Raw genomic sequence first — 24,158 nt, forward strand, 5'->3', positions numbered from 1 at the left:
TTTTGCTTTACTCTACCTAAAGTAGGGTTTCTGTTCTCAACTACATCCCTTCTTCAGGCTACAGAAAATAAACAAGAGCCCAAATTCCCAAAGGATGGATTGCAAGCCTGCCAGGCTGAGGTCATAGATACTGTGTTTGGTGTTAATGCTCAGTAGGCACTTGTGCCTACTCCTGGCATCCACTGCAAGCAAGAACTTGGGAAAATGTTTTTATAGTAAAGAAATCTGGGTTGAACTGCAAAGTAGAAACAAAATCGCTTTTAAAATGTTCTGAACTTCAAAGGAATTGCCCTTGCATAGAAAGGACCTTCTTGTTCCAGATTCTCATGTGAGCCTCCAGAGCAACTCTTTTGAACAGAGAACTTGTGTGGAGAAGTATAAACAGATTTGGCCATGTGCCCAGCTCGGCTCAGGGCCACATTCCTCCGGTCCGGACAGCATTCAGCTTATTATTCTCCTGTTAATACCTCCTCACAACTGCAGGAGCTCCAGTGAAAGAGAGCCAGGATTCGGGTTCTTGCTCCTCAGTTCATGAAACAAATAATGAGAAAGAATGGAGAGTCAGCAACTTGAAAGGCTATCCTGGATGAGGGAAGGAGTAGCTGCCAGAGGGAGAGGATCTCTCTACAAGTTCTTAGCTACGTCTGTCCTTTCATGGTACAGAGTTAGGAGCCCATGCACAAGCACAAAGGCTTTTTTGTTTTGTTATTTTTGAGACAGAGTAACCTCTGTGCAACCCTTGGCTGGCCTCCAAGCAGCTATCCTCCTGCCTCAGCCTCCGAAGTGCTGTGATTATCCCGTGCACCGGGACACAGTCGCATGGCCTCACTGTTCCAGGTCCTTCTTCTTCACCCTGCACATTCTTCTTTGAGTGCCCTGTCTACGCTCGAGTGTCTGTGTGAGTCTTAGGAAAGTCTGGTCAACTAATGAGGACTGGCCTCTGGGGCAAGTGCAGCAGCGCCCAACCCAGAAGCAATGGGCTTGCGCACCATCTCTCAGTTGGCCAGATGTCAGGGCCGGGGACTCTAAGTCCAGAGGTGCGCAAAGGCAGTAGGCTCCCCGCCACGAGGGCGGCTGGTGCAATCCCCTGCTCTCTTGCGTTGACAGCGAAGGCAGGTTGAAATTCTAAACTACGGGAGGAGCAACTGATCGCAGGATCGGGTGGTGAGCACAGCCAATGGGGATGCGAGCTTCTGGGTGAGACCCAATCAGTACGTGGCCTGAGACAGCGGCCCAATGAGGCGCCGACTCTGCGGGCTGGGGCCCGCCCCGTCCCTGCATCCGGAGACGCGGGCAGTTCGCGTGGTCTCTGCTCCTGCTACTTCCCCCGCTGTCGCCTCAGCACCATGGACGCCACCAAGCAAGTGGTTAACTTTGGGCCCGGGCCTGCCAAGCTGCCACACTCGGTAAGATGGCCAGGGTTCCGCCGGAGAGCCGGCATCGGGATGCGGGGCGTCGGGATGTGGCTGTTGAGATACAGACATCGGTGTGCGGGACGTTCGGATGCCGCCATCGAGATGTAGCTGCCGAGGCCAAAGTGCGCTCCTGTGCAGAGAGGCCGGTGTGACTACGACTCGGCCTCCCCGCCGTGTGGCTCATGCGTGCACCTGCGCGCGTGGGAGAGTGAATGAATGGGCAGTGGCTGGCGGGCCAGGTGCGAGCATGTCAGTCTCCGGGTGGCAGGCTAAACTCGGGGTGCTGGGAGCACAGTCCTCGGAACTCGGAAATGGAAAGCTCCGGCTTCTCCCTCCGAACCCACTCAGCCCCCAAGCCTTTCTCCTGAAAACCCACTTGTCCCCTCAGTGCTCCCGGGGTTCTGACTCTGAAAGGCTTTGGTCGGTTTGGCTAAGTTCCATTCGCTTGATCTGGGTGCCATCCCGTCCCTCGCGGGTTCCTCTCGCACCCCAGCTGTACGGAATGAGATGCCTCTCATGGCTTGGAGCCCATGAACCAGCTGCCGAAACGGTATCTGATAACCGGTTGCCACAGAGCTCGGGCATGGCCAAGAATTGTACAATTATCTGTTGTTGAACCCTGGCGATCTCCCTGGGACACCGCGGCCTCTGTGGAGTAGAAACAGGATCTTGCTGTGTGAGAGGGGAAAGGACGTCTTGCTTTTGTGGGGACAGCCGCACAAGCTGAGAACAAGGCTTATTCTGCGGTCCTTGCAGTTCATCATCCGTGACGTTCTTTGCCAAACTGTGGAAACTTCTGCAGGAACCCTCTCCCACTCTTTTAGAGTGGGCTGTGTCGAGTCCCCCGGGTTTCCCCCTTCCCCGTATGGTAAGGCAAGGTCTGAGTGCAAGCTAGCCCAAGAGAGAATGTCTTAGTTATGGTTGCAATTGCTGTGATGAAACACCATGACCAAAAGCATCTTGTGAGCTTGGCGTTGGTGGCTCACTCCTTAATCCCAGCACTCGGGAGGCAGAGGCAGGCGGATCTCTGTGAGTTCGAGGCCAGCCTGCTCTACAGAGCGAGTTCCAAGACAACCTCCAAAGCTATACAGAGAAAACCTGTCTCGAGAAAAAAGAAAAAAAAGCAACTTGTGGAGGCAGTGAGGGCTGGAGCTGATGTAGAGGCCATGCAGGGGTGCTGCTTATTGGTTTGATCTACATGACTTTTCTCAGCCTTGTTTATGGAACTCAGGACCACCAGCTCAGGGGCGGCCCCAAAATAGGCTGGACCCTCCCCCATCAATCACTGATTAAGAAAATGCCCTGTAGGCTTCCCTACAGCCTGATCTTAAGGAGGAAATTTCTCAGTTGAGGCTCCCTTTTTTCATACAACTCTGACTTGTGACAGGTTGACATAAAATTAGCCAGCATACAGGGATTATAGGTATGAGCTATTAACTTCAATTTAGGAATCTTCTTGATTTAGTTGAATTATAAAGGTTAGAGAAACTTTCAAATATTTTTTTGACTGTCACCCATAAAGAAAAATAAAATTTATAAAATTATGTACATGGGGCTGGAGAGATGGCTCAGCGGTCTAGCTTTTGGCTAGAAGTCTTTTAAAAAATAGTAATTTTGGTTATAAAATAGACATTTAATTTTTGTTTTTGTTTTTTGAGACAGGGTTTCTTTGTGTAGCTTTGGAACCTATCCTGGCACTCGCTCTGTAGACCACGCTGGCCTCAAACTCACAGAGATCCGCCTGCCTTCCAAGTGCTGGGGTTAAAAGCATGCTCCACCAATGCCCAGCCTGACATTTTCATTTTTAAAAATTATGTGTATGCATGTGTGTCTGTGTATGGGTATGATTACATGAATAGATGGTCTGAGGAGGCCAGAAGTGTTAAAGGCTGTCGTGAGCCAACTGATGGTGGATACTGGAGCTCAAATTCCAGTCTCCTGGGAGTGCAGTTTGTGCTCATAACAGCTGTGCCATCTCTTCAGTCCTGGTTTTCAATGTATAGATGTGTTTTTCAAGAAAGCACTAGAAAAACACAGGAAAAAAAAAATACAGGCCTGGCCCTGCAATGGTGGCACACCTTTAATTCCAGCACTCGGGAGGCAGAGGCAGGTGGATCTCTGTGAGTTTGAGACCAGCATGGTCTGTAAGAGCTAGTTCCAGGATAGCCTCCAAAGCCACAGAGAAACTCTGTCTCGAAAAAACAACAACAAAACAAAAAAACCAAAACAGGGCTGGAGAAATGGCTCCGCAGTGGAGGACCCAAGATGGGTTCCCAGCACCCACTTTGGTTGGTGTACAACCACTTGTAACTCCATCTCCAGGGTATTGGATGCCTTCTGGCTTCTAAGGGTACACACACAAATAAAGGAACAATAAAGTAAAAAAAAAAAAAAAAACATTAAGAATCAGTTCAAGGATGATGTCAGGAAGTTGGTAAAGGGATCTGGTAAAGCAGAGGGCTTGCCCATCATTTGCAAAGGCAGGTCCCTTTTAATCCCCAGTACATGCACAAAAACCAAGATTCTGTTGCAGACCAGTGTTTCTTATACTATGTGAATGTATTCACTAAACTTTTCTTATGTTTTTGACTGGTGTGATAGTTGTATTTGTGTTTATGGGGCATAGTACAGTATTTCAACATATAATTTAATGATGTCTTCGTATCTTTTGTTCTCTTTAAGCCAGATTGCCAGGGTGGGGTTTGGACCTTCTGTCTTCCACTAGTTAGGATTACAGAACTACTATCTAGACCAATTCTTAGCTAGTATCTCTTTTTGTTTGTTTGAGACAAGGTCTCATTATAGAGCCCTGGTTGAGTTGTAACTAATTATTTAGACCAGCCTGGCTTCAAATTCACAGATCTGCTGGGATTAAAGGCATGCAGCACCACACCTAGCCAGAGCCTTTCTTTATTAGGGACATTCTGTATGATGTCCCTATGATTTGGACATGCCTGTATGATTTGGATATAACTAGTTTTTGTTCTGGTTGGTTCCTGAACTGAGAACTTTATATGTTTAATAAATGAGTTTTAAGAGAGAGGTGAATGAGATTTGTAGGGGGACACAGTCCCTTGAATCAATCATGTTGCCTAATTTCAGGCCCATCTTGTGTAAGTTGTACTGGTGATGCTCTGAGAAGGTGAGCGAGGGGGCTTGGATGTGGGTGGGTACGGAAGCCTGGGCACCTTCTGGGCCTCTGTTTAGCTGATGGTTCTCACCTCCCTGGTGTATGTGAAGAGGGGAAGTGTACAGGGCATCTTGAAATCGTTCTTTCTTATCTTTTTCTAGGTATTGTTAGAGATACAGAAACAGCTAGTAGACTACAAAGGACTTGGCATCAGTGTGCTTGGTAAGATTTGCTTTTGGATTCTGTTTACTGGCTCAGTTTAAAATGTAACAAAAATGACTCAAGCCCAGGCTTTACTCTGAATGGTCTTCTTATAGGCAGTGATAGGCATATTTAACTTAAATGTCCTGGGTTGCATGTTTGCCGGAGTCAAGCCTGAACACAGCCAAGTGCTGGTGAGAAGTTTTGACATAAATCACTGGTTCCAAATTGGGTTTTGGGTTTTAAAGGTAAGGTTTCTTTGTGTAGCCCTGGATGTCCTGGAACTAGCTCTGTAAATCAGGCTGGCCTGGAAGTCACAGAGATCTGCCTGCCTCTGCCTCTACCTCTGTCTGTGCCACTACAACCCAACCCTAATTAGTTTTTTACTGATCACAAAATGTGGGATTAGCGGACACTATACCTTTGCATAAGGGTGCCACCAAGGCTCTGTAATATTACTTAATATTCAATGTAAAGTTTTTTATTATACTTAAATAAGAACTTGTAGAATTTAAAAAATTCACAAGCGTCTACGAAGGTCTTGCTCATTAATAATTTCTTTATTAAACTTTTGCTCCTGTGTTGTTTGGGAAGAGAACCTCCAAGTTCTAAATTTCACATTTATGTATTTATTTATTTTTCTTGCATGTTCCCCAGGTTATGCTGTGTGATAGGACTTTGGGGTCAGCTGTCTGAGTCTAGCTTGGGAGAAAGAGATAGAGTTGGGTTTGATAAGGAACAAATGATCAGTTAACACAAGCTGTGACCACGCATTAAGTGTGCATGTGCCTACCTTCTGAACTCAGAGCTTTCCGTCAGTTTCACAAGCATTTCTGTATTTTGTTGTTTCTTTGCTTCCACAGAAATGAGTCACAGGTCATCAGATTTTGCCAAGATTATTAACAACACAGAGAATCTTGTGAGGGAATTGCTGTAAGTTTTTACAAGTTTTTTTTTTTAATATTTATTTAACTTTATTTTATGTACATTGGTGTAAGGATACAAGAACCCCTGGTACTGGAGTTACAGACAGGTGTGAGCTGCCATGTGGGTGCTGGGAATAGAACCCGGGTCCTCTGGAAGAACAGCCACTGCTCTTAACCACTAAGCCATCTCTCCAGTTCCCAAGTTTTTTTTTTTTTTTAATTATTTTATTTTATGTGTGTGTATGCCTCAGTATATATATGTATCACATGGGAGTTTGCAGAGGTCAGACTAAGAGTCCCTATTGAGGCTCCCTCCTTTCTGATGACTCTAGCTTGTGTCAACTTGACATAAAACTAGCCTGGCTACTTGCCATCTTATTGAACTGACTGTAGGCCAAAGACAAGATACTTGCATAACACCTGTTGTCCATGCTCCTGCCTCCTTGCTGGTTCCTTCTATTTGGTACTGATGCTGGAATTCTGTCCTTTCACCGTGTATTCCTAAGCTCAGGCTATTATAAAGCTTGGGATCTCTGCAGCGGGGCTGATCATCTTTTCCACCCTGGAGTCAAAGCATTTTGCACCTAGTCCTGACTTGTGTTTGGGTTTTGCTTACTCAGCTAGACCTAGAGTTGTCAAAGACAGACACCTCTCAATGATGCCTGCCTCAGTATGGTTACAGGTGATGGACCTGCTTCACTGACTTAAGCCAAAATGGGAATGTTTGCCTTGTATAGCCAAAGGAGGACATAGGAGCCCTGCCTGTTGACATCAGGGGTATCTTCCTAAAAAGGCTCTGCTCACCTGTGTGCCAGCTTTGTCAGGAGGCCACCAGTATTTGCAAGATTAGCACCTCTGTGATTAGAGCAAAAATCTCATCCAGATCTCACTGGCAGTTTTATTCACTGTTCATCTCCTATGTTGGGGTGGCCATAGTTGAAATTTGGAGGGTTGAGAAGCAGAAAAATATGTTTCCCTCAAAGAAAGCAGGGCATTTCTAAGGAAAAGGGAAAAGTCACCATAGGTTTCTACCATTGTCACCAATAAATGTCAAAGGAACCAGTAAATAAATGACTAATTTGGGTAAGAGAGAGTGATAGTGAAATTTTACTGTAGTTTTCTTTTAAGGGATATTTTGTGTGTGTGTGTGTGTGTGTGTGTGTGTGTGTGTGTGTGTGTGTAGCTGGAGATATAGGCCATTGTGAGTGCCTGATATGGGTGCTGGGAACTGAGCCCAAGTCCTTTGCAAGGGCAGTACACGCAATTACCACTGGGCCATCTTTCCGGCCTCTGTAGAGTTAGACCAGAAGTATGTACTTGGTAGAGCACCCCTAATTCTCTATCTTTAATGTGTGAGCTTATGTGTTTACTGTCACTGTTTTTATGTCCAGAGATGTTCCCAACAACTACAAGGTGATCTTTGTACAAGGAGGCGGGTCTGGCCAATTCAGTGCTGTCCCCTTAAATCTGATTGGCTTGAAAGCTGGAAGGTGTGCTGACTATGTGGTGACTGGAACTTGGTCAGCTAAGGCTGCAGAAGAAGCCAAGAAGTTTGGGACTGTGAATATTGTCCACCCTAAACTTGGAAGTTACACAAGTGAGTTTTGGGAAGTGAGCTGGATGGTGGGGTGGTGACTGGCCATTACCCTTGCTGTTCTTTCGTTACTGTCCTCTAGTCAGTAGTTCCTGATCTCATTTAGATCGTGTAACTGTGGTGATCTACTAACTACTGTAGAATGATGACAGTCTTGCTTGGCTAAAAGCCCAGGAGCCAGTTTGGTATTTGGTATGGGGAAGATCAGGGATGCTGCCCTTGTCCTAGTAACTCCTTGTCTTCTTCATAGTAGACCCAGAATGGTCCCTTTTCTAGAAAGATGGTTGCAGTTGCTCTTCAGCTTGTTTATTCTCTCAAGTTTCAATGCCCTTGCTGGAGCATCCCAATAATAGTATCCTGTTCCCTGCTGTGAATTTGTCACTAACTCTGCCTGAGTCACATTTTACCCCTAGGGATGCGCATTTGATTGACTTTGCTGGAACCACACAGGTCCAGATTGCATAAGCACTGGGGTCCTGAGCAGAATCTAATAGACCAATAGGTGTAGGGTAGATGGGTTTTTGATGCCAAGAAAACTTTCACATGACCTCCATCTCCTTTGTTGGCTCATCTGTTTGGGTTTTTTGAGACAAGCTCTTTATGCGTGCCCCTGGATGCCCTGGTAATCATATTTTTGGTTAGCCATCTCTCCAGTCCAGCTTGGTAGTCTTGATGTAGCACAGGCTTGCCTTGAACTCAGAGCAGTGCTTCTGCCTTAGCCTGCCAAGTGCGGGATTACACCGTGCACCAGACCAGTACCCTTGACCCCTCTGTGCTGCACTTGAACATTACTTGTAGGGTGTGATGGATCATCTTCAGCTGTTAGTGGTGATGGTGGCATGAGTAGGTGGACAGGTACTTGTACTTGCCAAGTGCTTTAGAGTCAGTAATCCCTTCAGGAAACTCACCAATCTCCCGGTGATACCATAGATGTGTATATGGAAAAGTACGCAGAACCTCAAATTTGCTCTCTGTGATAGAAATTCCAGACCCAAGCACCTGGAACCTCAACCCGGATGCCTCCTATGTGTACTTCTGTGCAAACGAGACTGTGCATGGGGTGGAGTTTGACTTCATACCTGATGTCAAGGGAGCAGTGCTGGTCTGTGACATGTCCTCAAACTTCTTATCCAGGCCAGTGGACGTTTCCAAGGTAGAGTATGAAAGGTTGGGTCAGGGAGCCAGTGAATGTGAAGTGTTTTGATGTATATGCCCGTAGACAAGACCTAAGGGTGTCTGGAGCTAGCAGAGCCCCTAAAGCCAGGGTAGACATCGGTGAGCAGGCTGACAGCTGCTTATTTCATCACTAGCTGTCTGAACATCCAAGTCTGTGGTAATGATTGCTCATGGCCTATATGCCAGTAATTTGCTTGCCTTTAACAGTGGCTCTCGAGCTGGGTTGGTGGCACGTGCCTTTGATCCCAGCACTTGGGAGGCAGAGGCTGGTGGCTCTCTGAGTTTAATGATAACCTGGTTTACATTTTGTGTTCTAGGCCAGCAATAGGTATACAGTGAGACCCTGTGTTTTTGCTGTTATATTTGATAGTTTTTTTTTTCAGAGTGTGTGTGTGGTATACATACATACATACATACATACATACATACATACATACATACATTATGCACACACACACGATTTACTTATTATTGCCTGTGTATAAATGCACACTTGTCATGGTGTACATGTGGTTTACTTGCTGGACCACTTTACTGACCCAGTTTTGACCACTTTTAGGTGTACAGCTCAGTGACATTAAGCAAGTTAACATTGCTGTGCAGCCTTCACATCTGTCGGAAGAACTTTTAGATTTTGTACTAGAATTTTGTAGTGGTTAAATTGCCACATCCCCAGTCTTTGCCAATCACTATCCAACTTTATGAATTTGTACTCAAGGGACCTCCTGTAAATGGGATCATGATATTTGTTCTTTAGTGCTTGGCTTAATTCACTAATGCCTTCAAGGTTCATGCTGTGGCATTTATAGGAACTTCAGTTTTAGACTAGTATTCAATTATATAGATCTACAATATTTGGTTTATGGCCACACCTTATGTTTTTAAAGAAGGGTCTCACTGCATAGCTCAGCCCAGCCTGGTCTTGAACTTAAAATCCTCATGTCTTTCCTTTGTGCTAGAATTATATGTTTGGCCATTCCAAACCATGTCAGTTGTGAACCGTACACCCTTACTTGATTTTTTGGGGTGATATAGAACTTGTATCTTCTATAACAAAATGTCCTCAAGAACCATTAGCCATTGGTATATTCTAAAATTCTCTCTCAGGTATCTCACCCACTAAGGTTGTGTTGCAGTAGCCCCCTTCATGGCAGCTTCCAACTGTCTCTAAGTAGAAATTTGTATTAATTACTTTTGACCTAATTATTTAGATTTATTTTACATGTATGGATGTCTGGCTTGAGTGCATATATGTATATATACCAGATGTGTGTCTGGTGCTGGCAGAGATTAGACAAGGGCATTCGATTGCTGAAACTAGAGTTAGAAATGGTTATAAGATACAATGTGAGTCCTGGGAATTGAACCCAGGACCTCTGCAATAGCAACAAGTGCTTTAAACCACTGAGCCATCTCTGAAGCCTATTGATTTAAAATTTTATATTTTAACCATTTCAATATTTATTTAAAAATATGTAACTAAATTTTTGTCATTTAAAATTAGGAAATATTAGTAGTTGTACAAATAAATCTTCTAAATTAAATGATGGTATTTCATTTTGATTGCAAAAGATTTGGAGGCCCCAGTTTCTTTTTGTTATTTTTCAATGTTTGGTATGAAGCCCAGGCTTAATGCATGGTAAGCATGCTATATTAGTGAACTATACCTCAATCTAGAGGGCCTACATAGCAGGCTAGTTCTGAGGCTCACCATGAAGCCAAGGGTGACCTTGAACTCCTGATTCTTCTGTATCCATCTCCCAACTGCTGGGGTTACAGATGTGCACCATGAAGCCTGGATATGTAGTTAAAACATTTTTAAAGATTTATTTATTTCTTACTATATGCACATTAGTATTTTGCCTTAATTTATGTATATATGTGTACCATGTGTGACTGACTCTGAGGTCAGAATCAGGTGTTAGATCCCCTGGAACTGGAGTTACAGATGGTTGTAAGTCACCATGTGGATGTTGGGAAACAACCCCAGGTTCCCTCTCTGTAAGAGCAACAAGTGCTACTATTAACTGCTGAGCCATCTCTCCAGCCCTGAGAGGGCCTGTCATAAAGACTGGTTTGGGAGTAGAACAAGGGTTGTGAGAGCATGGATGTCCCAAGACTTTGCAGTGCTAGGTGTGGAAGGCTTCTTCCTGGAAAAGGCCAGGGTCTCAGCACTCAAGCACTGTAGTATGTTGTGCTCCTATGCAGGAATGGGTACCTTGCTTTAAAAAATTGTGCTGAGAGAAGAGCTTATTGCATAACTTAGGGATGGCCACAGATTCCCTCTAAAGTAGCCGATGTTTCTTTCTTTTTTAAGTTTGGTGTGATTTTTGCTGGTGCTCAAAAGAATGTTGGCTCTGCTGGGGTGACGGTGGTGATCGTCCGTGATGACCTGCTGGGCTTCGCCCTTAGAGAGTGTCCTTCGGTCCTTGACTACAAAGTGCAGGCTGGGAACAACTCTTTGTATAACACACCTCCGTGTTTCAGGTAACTCTGGGTGCTGTAGTCTTCCATCAGAGTGGAGGTAAAGTAGAACATACTTCATTAGCCAGGAACCCAAGAGCCCCAAACACTCAGCATTCTTTGTCCAGCTCACCTCTTGGCCTCTAGGTACTGTTTGGTCAGTTTTTCCATTGCCCTTTTTGTGGGGATGACAATCTTAGTTGTTGCTTGATCTTGATAATCCAGGCTCCGACTGTTGACCATTAACCCACAAGCTCTCTGTAGATAAAGTGCCATGGCCTGTGTCTCAGACAAACAGGGAGGCTTTCCAGATGGACAGGGTCAGGTTACGGCAAGGGTGCCAGAGTTCTCTTCTCTCTTTCTTGCAGAAAATGCTTTCACACACAAGGAAGGGAAGAGTTTGGACTTCACATTTGGTTGGAAGTTTCCCCTGTGTTTTTCTTTTTTCTTTTCTTTTCTTCAAGACAGGGTTTGTCTGTGTAACTTTGGAGGTTGTCCTGGAACTTGCTCTGTAGATCATACTGGCCTTGAACACACAGAGATCTGCCTGCCTCTGCCTTTTGAGTGCTGGGATTGAAGGCGTGCATCATCACTGCCCGGCTTCCTCTGTGTTTCTGTTACTCCCATGATACAGAACAGTGTCTGGTATCCCCCACTTTCCTTAGGAGTAGAGTGTTCTGTGGTTAACTCTTCTGATCACCCCTAACCCTTACTTCTGGACCTGGACTAAAGATGTTTCTAAGATGCATGTTGGCCCAGGGGTTCTATCCTGCTTACCTCTGGGGGTTCCAGGCAGTAGGGAAATACCAGTGGATACTAGTCAGGAAGGAAAAGCTGAAGACAAGGATGGTGAAGGTACCACTGGGGACCCCATAGGCAGGGTTTCTAGAGGAGCAGTTGAGGTGCCAGGTTTCCAAGGGGAGGCTTTAGAAGATAGAAGGTTGAGACCCAGTCTGATGGTGTCACCTGCAATCCCAGGACTTGGAGGTGGAGTCAGCAAGATTGAGACTGGGCTACAGAGTGAGACTCTGTCTCAAAAGCTAAATAATGTGAGAAGGTAGGAGGAGATGGAATGAAGATTGTCCTGGAGATGTGCCCAGAGGCCAACTAAAGAGCCAGGGTGAGCAGTATGCCCTTGGGTTTCTTTTTCGAAGGCTTTAAAGAAATGTGATGAACATGTTCACATGTGGTTTGTTAATGTTCCACTGAACACCCCTTTGGGGACAGTGGGACAACAGGCCAGATGTCTGGTGGGAAATGGAAAAGGCTGGACACCAGAAAGTCCACATTCCAGCCTTCTCGATAACTCTCAGCTGGCCTTGAAACCCCACCCCCCACTCCCCTTTAGCTGTTCCCTGAGGCTGCTGAGCCAGAAACAGTAGAAAAGGGGCAGTTTCTTCCTCAGATTGGAATAGTCTCTCTGAGAAAGTCAGGGTGGTGAACACTTAGATTGAAACTGAGCAAATGCGTAGAAGGTGAAAGGTAGGGAATTCCCAACCCAGTTGCCCCCCCCCCCCACTTCAGTTTCTCTACTTTGTGAATGAGGTGAAAGAAGAAAACTCTGTACTCTGTGCTTCTGTGTGACCTGAAGTACTCAAAGTTCATAGTAGTGCTTTAACATTCAAGGTTAGAAATGGCCCACCGAGAGCCATCTCCTCATAGAGAAGACAATGTGTGCGGCCACGGGAGGCAGCCAGAACCCTCTCCATTCCTGTCAGGTAGACAGACAAGGATGTAGGCACGTTCTGATGATGTTCTTTGTTTTGTTTGTTTGCTCAGAGCCAAAAGATTGTGGGCCCTGAGAATTGTTTGACTGTTCTGGATAAACTGGGCCATGAATGGTTGCTTAGTAGCCTCGGGCAGGAACTGGGCTGGAATAAATGGCTATGATGACATTCTTTTTAAGCCATTAGTAACAGTCAACCTTGTTAGTGGGTAGAGGAGAAGATATTTAACAACCCTTCTAACTTCATAAAACACTCCCTATTTATGCATACTGAGCTGCTAAGTATAGATTGTTTTTATCTGCAGTGTGAGGAAAATATCTTTTATCCAATTGTCTTATTTCAGTTGGTGAAAATACAAGATATAGCCATGGTGACTTGTGCCTGTAGTCCCAGTGGTAGCATATGGCCTATGCAGAGGCCCTTGAGAGGAGGGAGGAAGCAGGAACCCTCAGGGTGTAGGAGAGTTGACCTCAGGGAAGGCTAGCTGCATGAAGGCTTTCAGAAGCTTCTAAAACAGTCATGACACCTGATCCCCAGCCCAGGAGCTCATCTGCAGCCTGGAGACTTTTGGTGACCCTTTTTATTTTTGTTTTTATTTATTTTTTATTTGGTGACCTTTTTAAAACTCTGCACACAGGGTATAGTTTATATCGTAACCTCTCTTAGCAAAAGTTTTCCCAAGTGAACTGTTACCAGGGAAACACTGTGCCTGCCTATCCACGCACCCCTCATTAATCTTCCAAGACTCATTCCAGGACCCCCAAGGAGTCCCAAATTCTTCAGTGGTCAGATCTCTTTTTAAAAATGGTATACTGGGCTGGAGAGATTGCTCAGCCGTTAAAGGCTAAGCTCACAACCAAAAATATAAAAATGTCACAGTATATAGATATACACATTCTCCTGAATGCTTTAAGTCATTTCTAGATTACTTATAATAAGTAATAAAATTTAAATGCTCCAAATAATTTATGTACTACATTGAGTAAGAAGTAGTGACCAGGAAAAGATTTGTTTATACTCATCCCAAACACTGATTTTGAAATGTTGTCTGTACAAAGTTGACTGAATCTGTGGTTGCCAATGAATTTGGGATGTTGTGCCAGGTTCGAGGATCCCAAGGAGTCGACACTCTGATGCAAAAGCAAAAGGTTTCTTTTGATTTCAAGCTGGCCAGCTAAGATCTTACTGCATGGTGGGCAAATGAGATGCCAACCAGCCAAAAAGAGAAGCTTTTAAAGGGCAGACCATAGGTTGCAGGCCACAAATTTCAGAGTTTCCGTGGTTACATAAGGTCATACAAAGTACAGGGTAAAGCAGTAACTATATATTTTAAGTGAGATATATTTGAGTGAGATAAGACAGGACATGGGCTTGTAGGGTTCCAGGGTCACAGGGTCTGTCAATTACCCCCTGGAGTGGGGGGGATCTTTATGACCAGCAATTAGCAAAGGCATGTTAACTGGAGTGGTGGACAGTTACCTCTCCTTCTCTGAGAGCAGGGATTAGGCACCAACCATGGCACTCCTGATTTAAGGAGTTAAATTTTTTTCCTTTACCGTTAGATGTTCCCTTTTCAGGGCCTAGGTTTTTAATCTTTTATTAATTTTAATTTTTGGCTCCTCATGGGGAAGACTATCATGTATTTATTTGTGTCAGTGAACTGTGAACAGTGCTGTTCAGACCTGTGTAAATCCCCCATTCAACCGAGCAGTGTACGGTGGGCATTCTATCGTGTTAGGTTAAATGCCTGCCCCCCTTTCACCTTTCTTTTCATAGCTGCACGCTATTCCAGAGAACAGGCTTGCTGTGGTTTAAGCAGTTCAGAAAGGCTTTGATTGTAAGCCTGTCTGGTGTGTTTGTAGGTATCCAGTTTAGAACTAAAGGCATCGGTCACTAAAAGTGTGCACTAATGGTAGGAAGAATTGAGCCCAAGTTGTGTATCCACACAGCATTGTAAGGCTCCTATGGCTTCAAGAGTTTTGGCTTTAGAGGCAGAGGTATGAGTTAGTAAGAAGGTGGGAGCCCAGAAGACCTTGTGAGAACCAGTACCAGGAGCCTGCGGTGTATACCAGGGAGCTGGGTGGGAAAGCAGGCAATTTCTCTCCCCACGGCTGTCTTGCTTTCCAGGCAGCCTGCTTTCTTCAGTTCCACCTGCTGCCTGCTGAGGCGTTGGAGACCCAGACTGAAGGGGCTGCTGCTGGTGGTCTGCAGAAGTGTGTTGGCTTTCTGCTGCTTTGGCCTGCTCAGATCCTAAGAAGACAGCCAAAGAGTATGGGTAGCAAGCCTGACACAGGCTCCAATGTTGGTCCTGAGGTCTGGCCGAGATAGGGGCCCTTGTTGCTTTGGATTTCTTAGAGAATCCACAGTTTCTCTAAATACAGGGATACTGGAGCATCAGGTGAAAGTGACCATAGTTTACTGAAAGTATTAGTCAGGACTCTGGCTCTGGTAGCCTGGTGGGATGTTTCTGTGGTTCATGAGTGAGGAGGCTGTGGATGCTGCAGAGGAGCGGTTTGTGGTTACATAGATTTTTTTTTTAATGATTCTTTTTTTTTAATTAGATAGAAAATTATTTTACATGTCAATCCCAGGTCCCTTTCCCTTCCCTCCTCCCTGGTTACATAGATTTTGAGAGCATCTTTAGCCACACAGGGGCACATACACACATGACACACATGCACAGGGGGCCGTTGTGACAGGTTTGGTAGCAGTCCTTCTGTCCCACAGGTAAGCTGGTGATTGAGGCCTATAGATAGTCTCAGACAAAACTGTCCCACAGGTAAGCTGGTGATTGAGGCCTATGTTCTCAGACAAAACAGGTACTAGGGGAAAGCACTTTGGCTTTGAAGTCAGGCAGACACTAGGGTAGAATCTTGGCTTTTAGAATTGGGATGGATGGCTTTAGCTAAGTCAAGCTCTGGGTCTGTTTTACTGTCTGTAAAATGTCTTGGATCAGTCTGCTGTGATCTGTAACAACAGACTGAGGCACTATAGACTTCTCTAAGGCTCATTCCCCTTTCCTCCCCACTCATCCCTCTCCCCTGCTTCCTCTATCCAGCAACTCAAGACTGTCTTCTGTATCTCCTCCCTTCCTCCATCACTGGAGTACTAGGCCAGGGAAGCCTCTGGAGAAGTTCTAGTCTGCTTTTGCATGCCTAGGGTAACATGTTAGTGAACAGGAAGCAGCCTGGCTGGGGCGTCCCTATCCCAGGTTTTTGGTCAGCATCCCTTTCCCAACCGACCTTTTGCAGTTCCTATAGATCACCTTTATCCCACACCTGGACACAGTCACACTCCGGAGGAAATGGAGCTGGAAGCTGACCACCTGCAGATTCCAAGCTCAAGGAGGGCAGGAGGCCTGCTTCTGCCCTATGGGCTTTCAGTAACATGTGTGGGACCTTTTTAAAGGCAGCCAGAAGATTGATGGGGAAACCACTCCCTAGCCTCAAATTCCTTGTGATTTCAGCTTAGTTTGGGTACCTACCAGTGAACATTTGTGTGGGCTACTCTTGCCAGGCCCTGGCTAAGCATAGGTTTTGCGGGAGATAAGAGGTTAGAACACTTGTCTCTGAAAAGGATGATCCTGTGTTGTGGCTGGACCTCCTAGAACCAGGAACACACATCTTACACCATCACGTTTTTCATTTGTTTTGAGAATAGAGGCTTGCTATGTAGTTCAGGTTGGCTTGGAATTCTCTGTGTAGCCCAGGCTAAACCATCCTCCTGCCTCAGTCTCCCACGTGCTGAAGTTTACAGGAAGGTTGCTCTCCATTTCTGATCCTTGCTTCTCTAGCCAGAGTGTTGGCATCTCTGTTTAGCTAGAAACAAGATCCGATAGGACTCACCTTCTGCTTGGAATGGGCTAGTCTAGTTCTGCCTTTCCCCACTGCCAGCTAAGAACATCCCAGGGAAGTTGCTGATTGGTCTGGTTAAGTCTCATGCCCACCTTGAGACCAAGGAAGCAAATCTTGCTGCTGGACCTGCATGTTGGATGTGGGGGTTCAGCTGAGAAGAACAAGAGAGATGTCCACCTCAGGTAGTGATGACTCCTTCTTCCCAGTGGTAAAGGCAAGGCTTACATTTTCATGGTGACTAGTCCTGTGTGGAACCCGTGGTGTCTGCCACTGCCACACTGCCACATTGCCACACTGCCTCTGCCAGGTAGGAGGTGCTGGCTTGGGGCTCTAGGATAGAAAAGAAGAACAGTGTGGTGATGTTCTGTGATCTTCTGTGTATGTTTGTCTTATTGGTTGATGAATAAAACACTGATTGGTCAAGCAGGATGATAGGTAGGACTAGGAGACAATGATAATTCTGGGAAGTGTAGGCAGAGAGGAGTCTCATGTGATCCCAGAAAGTGACATAGCTGGGCAGAATCAGAATATAAGCAGGGATAAACAGGAAATCATCCTCTTCTCTGTGGAGATGTAGCAGGCAAAGGAATTGCAGATCCAGCATTCCTGGTAAGCCAAGACCACATGGAAAGACTTAGATTGATAGAAATGAGTTAATTTAGATAGAGCTAGACAATAAGAAATGATAGTCACCGGCCAATAGCGTTAAACTAATATAGCATATGTGTGTTTTCTTTGGGGCTGAGAAGGGCGGCAGGACCTAGCTGGGCCAAGACACATCATGTTCCAGTGTGGGCTTCCAGTCTTTTGGCATTGGAATCTAAGGCATAGACATGCCCACAGAGGTTTAAAATAAAGGAAGACAAAAGCAAAAGCAACCCCCACAATCTTAGATGGATCATATGAACAAGGGACTCTGGGGATTCAGGAGGTGAAGAGTTAGCTTAGGACGGGGTTGTGGAGACAGTCCAAAGCAGTGGCTCTCAACTTTCCCAAATCTCTGACCCTTTAATACAGTTAGTTCCTCATGTTGTGGTGCGCCACCCTCCCCCCCCCAGCAATAAAGTTATTTCATTGCTACTTCATAACTGTAATTTTCTACTATTGTAAATCATAATGTAAATATTTGTGTTTTGTGTTTAGTGATGGTCTTAGGCAACCCCTTGAAAGGTTCATTCAAGACTCAACCTGCAGGTTGAGAACCACTGGTCTAAAGAGTTGAGGATCTGTGGTCTGGGTGTCATGGAGCACTGCAGCAGGGCCTAGGGGGACTGGTGTGGCATTACTAAGGTGCACTCTATTGAGCTACAGTTGTGTTGGCCTAGTCCTTGGTGTGCACTTCAAGTGGTGTGCTTTTATCCATTTGTAATGATGCTAAAAGTGTCAGTGTGACTCCCATTACCAGTTTGCTTACATGTCCTTTTGACTTCTGCAGAGGTGAACTCATTGCTATTGTATTTTATCCCTGCTTTAGCATCTACGTCATGGGCATGGTCCTGGAATGGATCAAGAACAATGGTGGAGCCACAGCCATGGAGAAGCTCAGCTTCGTCAAATCCCAAATGATTTATGAGATTATTGATAATTCTCAAGGATTTTATGTGTAAGTCAATGTATTGTATCTCTTGTGAATCGGACACTTTATTCCCTGAAACTTACCTTTTCCTAGGACACTAGCATACCGGTGAGTGATGGTAGCTCCCGTGCCTCATGAGCTGGGGTTGGAGGTAGGACAATTCTTTGCTTTTGGGAAATCCCTGTCTTTTGGGTCATGTCACCAAGTACTCTGACCTGGGGAAGTATGCCTTGCTGTCTGGGGTAGGAACCCTCTCTACTCCCTCCTCTTTTGTGTCCCTGGAAAACAGTTGCAGGAAGCCAACAGCTTTGCCTAAAGCTTTCTGTTAAGTCCCTCATGCTGTAAATCCCAACTCCTGATTCCCTCCCCCCACCCCCCATGGGCTTCTGTGTAGCCATCTATGGACAATTTGCTTGTATAGGTCAGAGGACAACCATCTTGTCAGTCCTCATATTCTATCTTGTGTGAAACAGGGTTTCTTTGTTTTTCATAGTTTCATTTGCCAGGCTAACAGTCCCTTGAACTTCAGGGGTTCTCCTCCCATCTTATATTAGAAGCACTGGGATTGCAGATGCATTCTGGGATTACAAATACATTCTACCCCATCAGGCTTTATGAGGGCTCTGGGAATTTGAATTCAGGTCCTCATATATTATAAACATTTTGTTCACTATCTCCCCATCCCTTCTTCCCCTTTTATCAAAGTTTACTTCCTCCTTTATTCTAGGACAGGTGTTCCTATCCCTGGTCTGTAGTCTGAATGAGTTTGGCTATAGCAGGGTTGACTTTTATCTAGTTATATACTTTCATGACAAAGTGACAGGGGAGCATCTGTTGCTCACTGGCTGTGTTTGTGAGGTCTACAGATCTTGAAGGTGTTTCCTGGGGCTGCTGTAATAAAGCACCCATGGACTTGGCAGCGAATAACAAGTCTCTTTTCCTTTCTTGTTTTTCTCTTTTATGGGAGTGAGCCAGTGGATTTAGGTATTCCCAGTACTTCAGGATGATTTTGTTGTTGTTTTGAGACATGCTTGCGCTATGTATCCCAGGCTGGCCTTAAACTTTCTATGTAGCTTAGACTGGCCTTGGATTTGTACCGCTTTCTTCCTTTCCCAAGGGCTGGTATTGTAGCCAGGGGATGACACACCTGCCTGTGCATAGTAGCCCCATGTCGGTGATCTTTATCATCATTTTGTCTGCAAAAGACAAGTTTTCCAAATAGGTCAGATTTCTGGATGATGAGAGATGGATTCTGGATGATGAGAGATGGATGTGTCCACTACCCAACCTGCCACACAGGCTTCTCTCCATAATGGCAGATAGGATGCCCCTAAGGTAGTGCCTGGGACTTAGAAACATTTTGGACAGTAATGGCATTTGATTTTCCTTAGCTCTCAAGGTGGGCACAGATGTACATTGGCCATATATCTTATGGTATGTGAATGTGTTGTTTATATACCCAATTCCACCCAATTCCATGTATGTACATAAACATTCATAATCACTGATCAAGCCATCATCTCCATTTTTAATAGTCATGATTCTTTGAGGCTTAGTCTGTTGTAAGAGATTTATCTGCCTAACAGTAACTTGCACTTCCTTTGAGTACTTTGTGGACCACATGAAATAGAAAAGAGTGATGCTGCAATCCTAACTTACTTGCTGAATTTGTGTGGGTGAAGGGTGAGGATGCATTCTTGGATAACTAGGCTAATAAAACATGTTGCCATCCCCTTTCCCCTAAAATTCTTGTGTCTGTTTGTGGGAGCTCTTGCAGCAGCCATCTCACCACAAGCTGGGATTAAGGAGGTATACCATCAAGCCTGGCTTTCCATGGGTTCCAGGGATCGATCTGAATTCAAGTCTTTGTGCTTGCATAGCACGCAGTTGGCTGAGTTAGCCATCTCCCCATGCCCCATTGCTATTTTTCTGAAACACAAATCTCTTACTGGGCAAACTCTCTAGCCCTCATTCAGGGATCCAGCCAAATGCCAGGAGAGTGTCAGTAGGCTCTCTATGGACCAGGCCTGTGTGCCTCCAGCCTCCCCTGCCAGGAAGGAGCACAACATGCTGACTGAGCCAGACAGAGTGTGGTAGCTACTTCCTCCATACCCACAGTCCTCTCCTTTCCCTCTTCCTCCTCTGTCCTCCATTCCCTCCTTCCACACGTCCCCTCCTTGACACCTCACAGAAAGAGTACCTGTTTGGAACTCTGTCTCCACAGCCCTCCCCAGCTAACTGCCCTCCTCACTTGGAAGTATCATTTCCATCTGCCATCTTTCCCTCAGTTGGAAATGACTGATTCCCCCTCTTTTCTTCTCTTTCGTATATGAGGGACTTGCTGTTATGGGTGATGTGTGACATATTCATTTCCTGGAGATTTAATCTTTAGTTTCGAGCTTTTATGACATGATTGGTTTGTGTTATTTTTTCCTTTTCTGAAGGGGTGGATAATTTGGGGGCATGAGCTGCAAGTCCAGATCTTTGAGTCTTAAGTCTTCGGCCACCTGTAGGCCCAGCTTGTCTGCAGCCTTGCTGAGAAAGATGTACACTAGGATGGCATGTGTTGGAAGCCATGTAAATGACCCACTGAATTGTCAGATCGTGGGAAATTGGGAAACAGACATTGCGGTTCCTAATATTCAAGTGAAGGGCTGACTCTGACAGAAATTAGATAGAAGTCATACAAGCGAATGCTAACTTATATGAGTGAGGCTTTTTTGTCATAATGTTCTGGGAAGGTTTTTTTTTTTTTTTCTTTTCATTTTAATTTCTTGTTGTGGGTCTTTTAACTCATCCATTTGTTGTTTATTTTTGAGACAGGGTCTCAAAATCTGGCCTTGAAATCACTATGTGGCCATATGGATGACCCTGATCACTGATCCTCATGGCTCTACTTCCTGATTGCTTATGCCTCCAGAACCTAGAACCTTCTACATGTTGAGTACTCTGTCAGCTGAATGCCAGCCCCAGCCCTGATACTGTTTAGAAACCTGTAGATTTATTTATGACATTACACCCGCTAGAAACATTGCTGGACTAATAAATAATAAACATGCTTTTCAGGTGTCCAGTGGAACGCCAGAATAGAAGCAGGATGAATATTCCATTTCGCATTGGCAATGCCAAAGGAGACGAAGCTTTAGAAAAGCGCTTTCTTGATAAGGCGGTGGAACTCAATATGATCTCCTTGAAGGGACACAGGTAAGCACAAGTCATCCCCAGACTCATGTCAGAGGCAGAATGAAACAAACCCAAGACCTTGCACAGCTGGGAGTAGCAGTAACAGACTTGCTGGGGAATAAACCCACTTATGGCTGGGTTGTAACATATCTCGCATTGGGTTGGGTCAGCTCTGAAAGTGCCTCTGATAGGGCCTGCCTGCTCCACTCCGGTGTTAGACCATCATTGGGCTCAGCTGCACATCCGATACCCTGAACAACAAACGTCCTCACACAGGAGACCTGCAACAGCACAGCTCTTAGTCTGTCTAGTTGGAACTGTTGCAAAGACTAGCGAGTGGCATGGTCCCAAACCCAGTCACCTCTTCAGCTGGCTTTATTCCCCCTCCCTTATTTAGTTTCTTCTTTGTGAACAGTTTGAGTATGATTAAAGTCTAGTGTATGCGCGTATGGAAATATCAGACTGAAACCCATTAATTTGTATAAATATTGTTAATAATTACTCTAAAAATGTGACTAGTTTGAGGTAATCCAGTGTGAGCATGGTGGATGACCTTCACTGCACAAGGGATTTCCATAATGACTCAGAAGCTTCATGCTGCGGATTGGGGATGGTTTGTAGGAGGGAAGTTGAGTGCTCTGGGCTCAGGTGCTACTCTTCGGAGGGGTGATTAGTGAAAGTTGTGCTGTGTTGAAATAGATGACTTTTGAATTTCACTTTTTTTCTGTGTCGTTGAGGTTATGGCCTGAGCCGTATGTATGGTAGGCAAGGGCTTTAACACTGATGATATGCCTTCTCTTCCTGATTTTCTTGGTCTTCATGGTTGGGTCTCTGTTGTTCTAGGTCAGTGGGAGGCATCCGTGCTTCTCTGTATAATGCTGTCACAACTGAAGACGTTGAGAAGCTGGCTGCCTTCATGAAGAATTTTTTGGAGATGCATCAGCTGTGAACATGACTAGCTATGCTCTGCCTGTGAGCAGCACGCAGAGTTCAGAATAACTTCTGGTTGGCTACAAAAACTTAACAGACATGGATTTTTTTTCCCCCAAACACATGCTTGTTACAGATTCTTTTTGAAAGAATAATGACTAAACATCCAGGGCTCTGCAGGGCTGATGAGACTACCAGCTTATGACCACCTTCATTTTGACTTGACCTGGAAGCAGTTTCAAAGCTTTCCTGTTGCTTTTCTAATGAATCCAGCCTGGCATGTCTCTGCCCCTGTCTCTAGGTGGATTGCAGTCCTAGCCTTGGACTTTGTTCTGCTGATTCCATTTAGTTATTTTTTGGGTTCACAGGAGCATACCCCAAGGAGGTTGGGGTACCATGTTCTGGATCTGACAGCAGTGAGTTTGCTGGGTTCTGCAGCTATTGGTTAAAGTCAACAGTGACTCTTAAGCATTTTGGATCTGTATACTGTTGTTCTCACAAAGAGATAAAAGTGACATACGATACTAGTGATTATATAGTGGGTATGTTTTTAACACCATACGGTTTATATCTATGCCTTTATATTTCTAATGAAACAGTTCTGTAGATGCTTTTAGAGTTTGTTCAACCCATGACTTTGTGCATGACTGTCCTCTGCTGTGGACAGTTGCACCCTCCCACCTATTCCCTTCTAAAGCTGCTTCATCAGAAAGATCTAGAAGTCCCATGATTCACTTTTCCTATCCTTGCCACAAGTAGAAGAAATGGTTCTTTGTTTCTCAGTTAGACTATTAAACAAAACTCAGTTGCCCTTCAACCCCCGTGAAATGTGTTCACATGGCTGTTTTTGTAGTTTGACCAGGGCAATACTGTACATTCCAGATTTTTGCTGAGGTCTTTCTCCATCCTTCATATGTTGTTAGTGTTTTCTGTTGACTGTGTGAAGAACATTAAAGTCCTAAAGCATCTAAACCATTGCCTGTGAATTCTTCTGCTTGCCCTTTTAGGCATTCTGACAGGAAGCCCAGGGTCTAAGAGTAACCTGTGATAGAGAGTTTAGTCCAGACAAAGGTATCAGGCTTAGTTCTTGAGCAACTCCATGTGGTTGCTTACCTTTTCCTTTTGGAACAGACACGGTCAGCAGATTCCCTTCCAGCACTGCTCCCAGTGTGCACTTCTGTGAACTCTGCCCCTGTTAGTCCAGAAAAAAGCCAGCAGAACAGTTTTGAGCTCTTCCTGTTTCATTTGATTACACAAAGAGAAGACACTGATTAATTGGTTCTCCTGGTCAGGCTTCACCTCGCTTGTGAAAGGGTGGAGATAAAACCCAGCATTGCAGGATGCTTGTATTAAAAACGAGGTCTTGTTTCAGGGTGTGACAAACCATCACTGTAGTCTCTGTAAATGCCAAGAGCCAGCCTGTGGAATCAACTGTGGGTCCACAAACAACAGTGCTCAGAGCTAACGAACCTCCCCCCTCCCTTTTCCCATGTGTTTGTGAATACCCATTGTCTCCACTTCAGTCCTTCCTGTCACAGCCAGTCCTGCTGTGACAACCCTGTCACAGCACCTGTCTCTGCCCCATCCACTCCTCCCAGCACAGCCACTAGCACTGACTTTCTGTGTGTGCATGAATGATCAAGGCTTTGTAGTGTGGCAGTCAGAGCTCCCTAGCATCTGCCTGGCTTCCTGTCCCCTGTGCCAATGACTCTTAGAGCCTTTCTGTTACGACTTTGCCCATGTTCCTGCCCAACTCAGTAAGACCAGGCTTTCTTCATGACATCAGCTGCCTCTTTAATTTCTCTTTCTGTTACTTTCTTTGTTGTCGTGGAGGTGGCCATTTTATCTCTCCTCTTTGTGATGCTGAGGTGGCTGCCTGTCTGTCTTGCATGTAGATGTTCAGACTGCCTAATGAGCAAAGAGCACAGTGCATGGTTTCTTAGTGTTGCAAACAGCTTGGTGCAGTAAAGGCAGAATGCAATC

The 24,158-nt window shown here is 45.2% G+C and overlaps 1 protein-coding gene across 1 annotated transcript; it reads left to right on the forward strand.

Annotated features, from left to right (window-relative positions):
• Positions 1 to 1,252: 1,252 nt before the first annotated feature.
• Positions 1,253 to 23,147, forward strand: Psat1 (phosphoserine aminotransferase 1). The gene is made up of 9 exons (XM_027406582.2): positions 1,253 to 1,406; positions 4,707 to 4,767; positions 5,610 to 5,679; positions 7,064 to 7,269; positions 8,247 to 8,419; positions 10,760 to 10,929; positions 17,961 to 18,089; positions 21,129 to 21,266; positions 22,089 to 23,147. The coding sequence occupies exons 1-9, from the start codon at positions 1,347 to 1,349 to the stop codon at positions 22,192 to 22,194; spliced, it is 1,113 nt and encodes a 370-aa protein (XP_027262383.1). The 5' UTR covers positions 1,253 to 1,346; the 3' UTR covers positions 22,195 to 23,147.
• Positions 23,148 to 24,158: the final 1,011 nt, after the last annotated feature.

Source organism: Cricetulus griseus, chromosome 3 (assembly GCF_003668045.3).
Source record: "Cricetulus griseus strain 17A/GY chromosome 3, alternate assembly CriGri-PICRH-1.0, whole genome shotgun sequence".
NCBI lineage: Eukaryota > Metazoa > Chordata > Mammalia > Rodentia > Cricetidae > Cricetulus > Cricetulus griseus.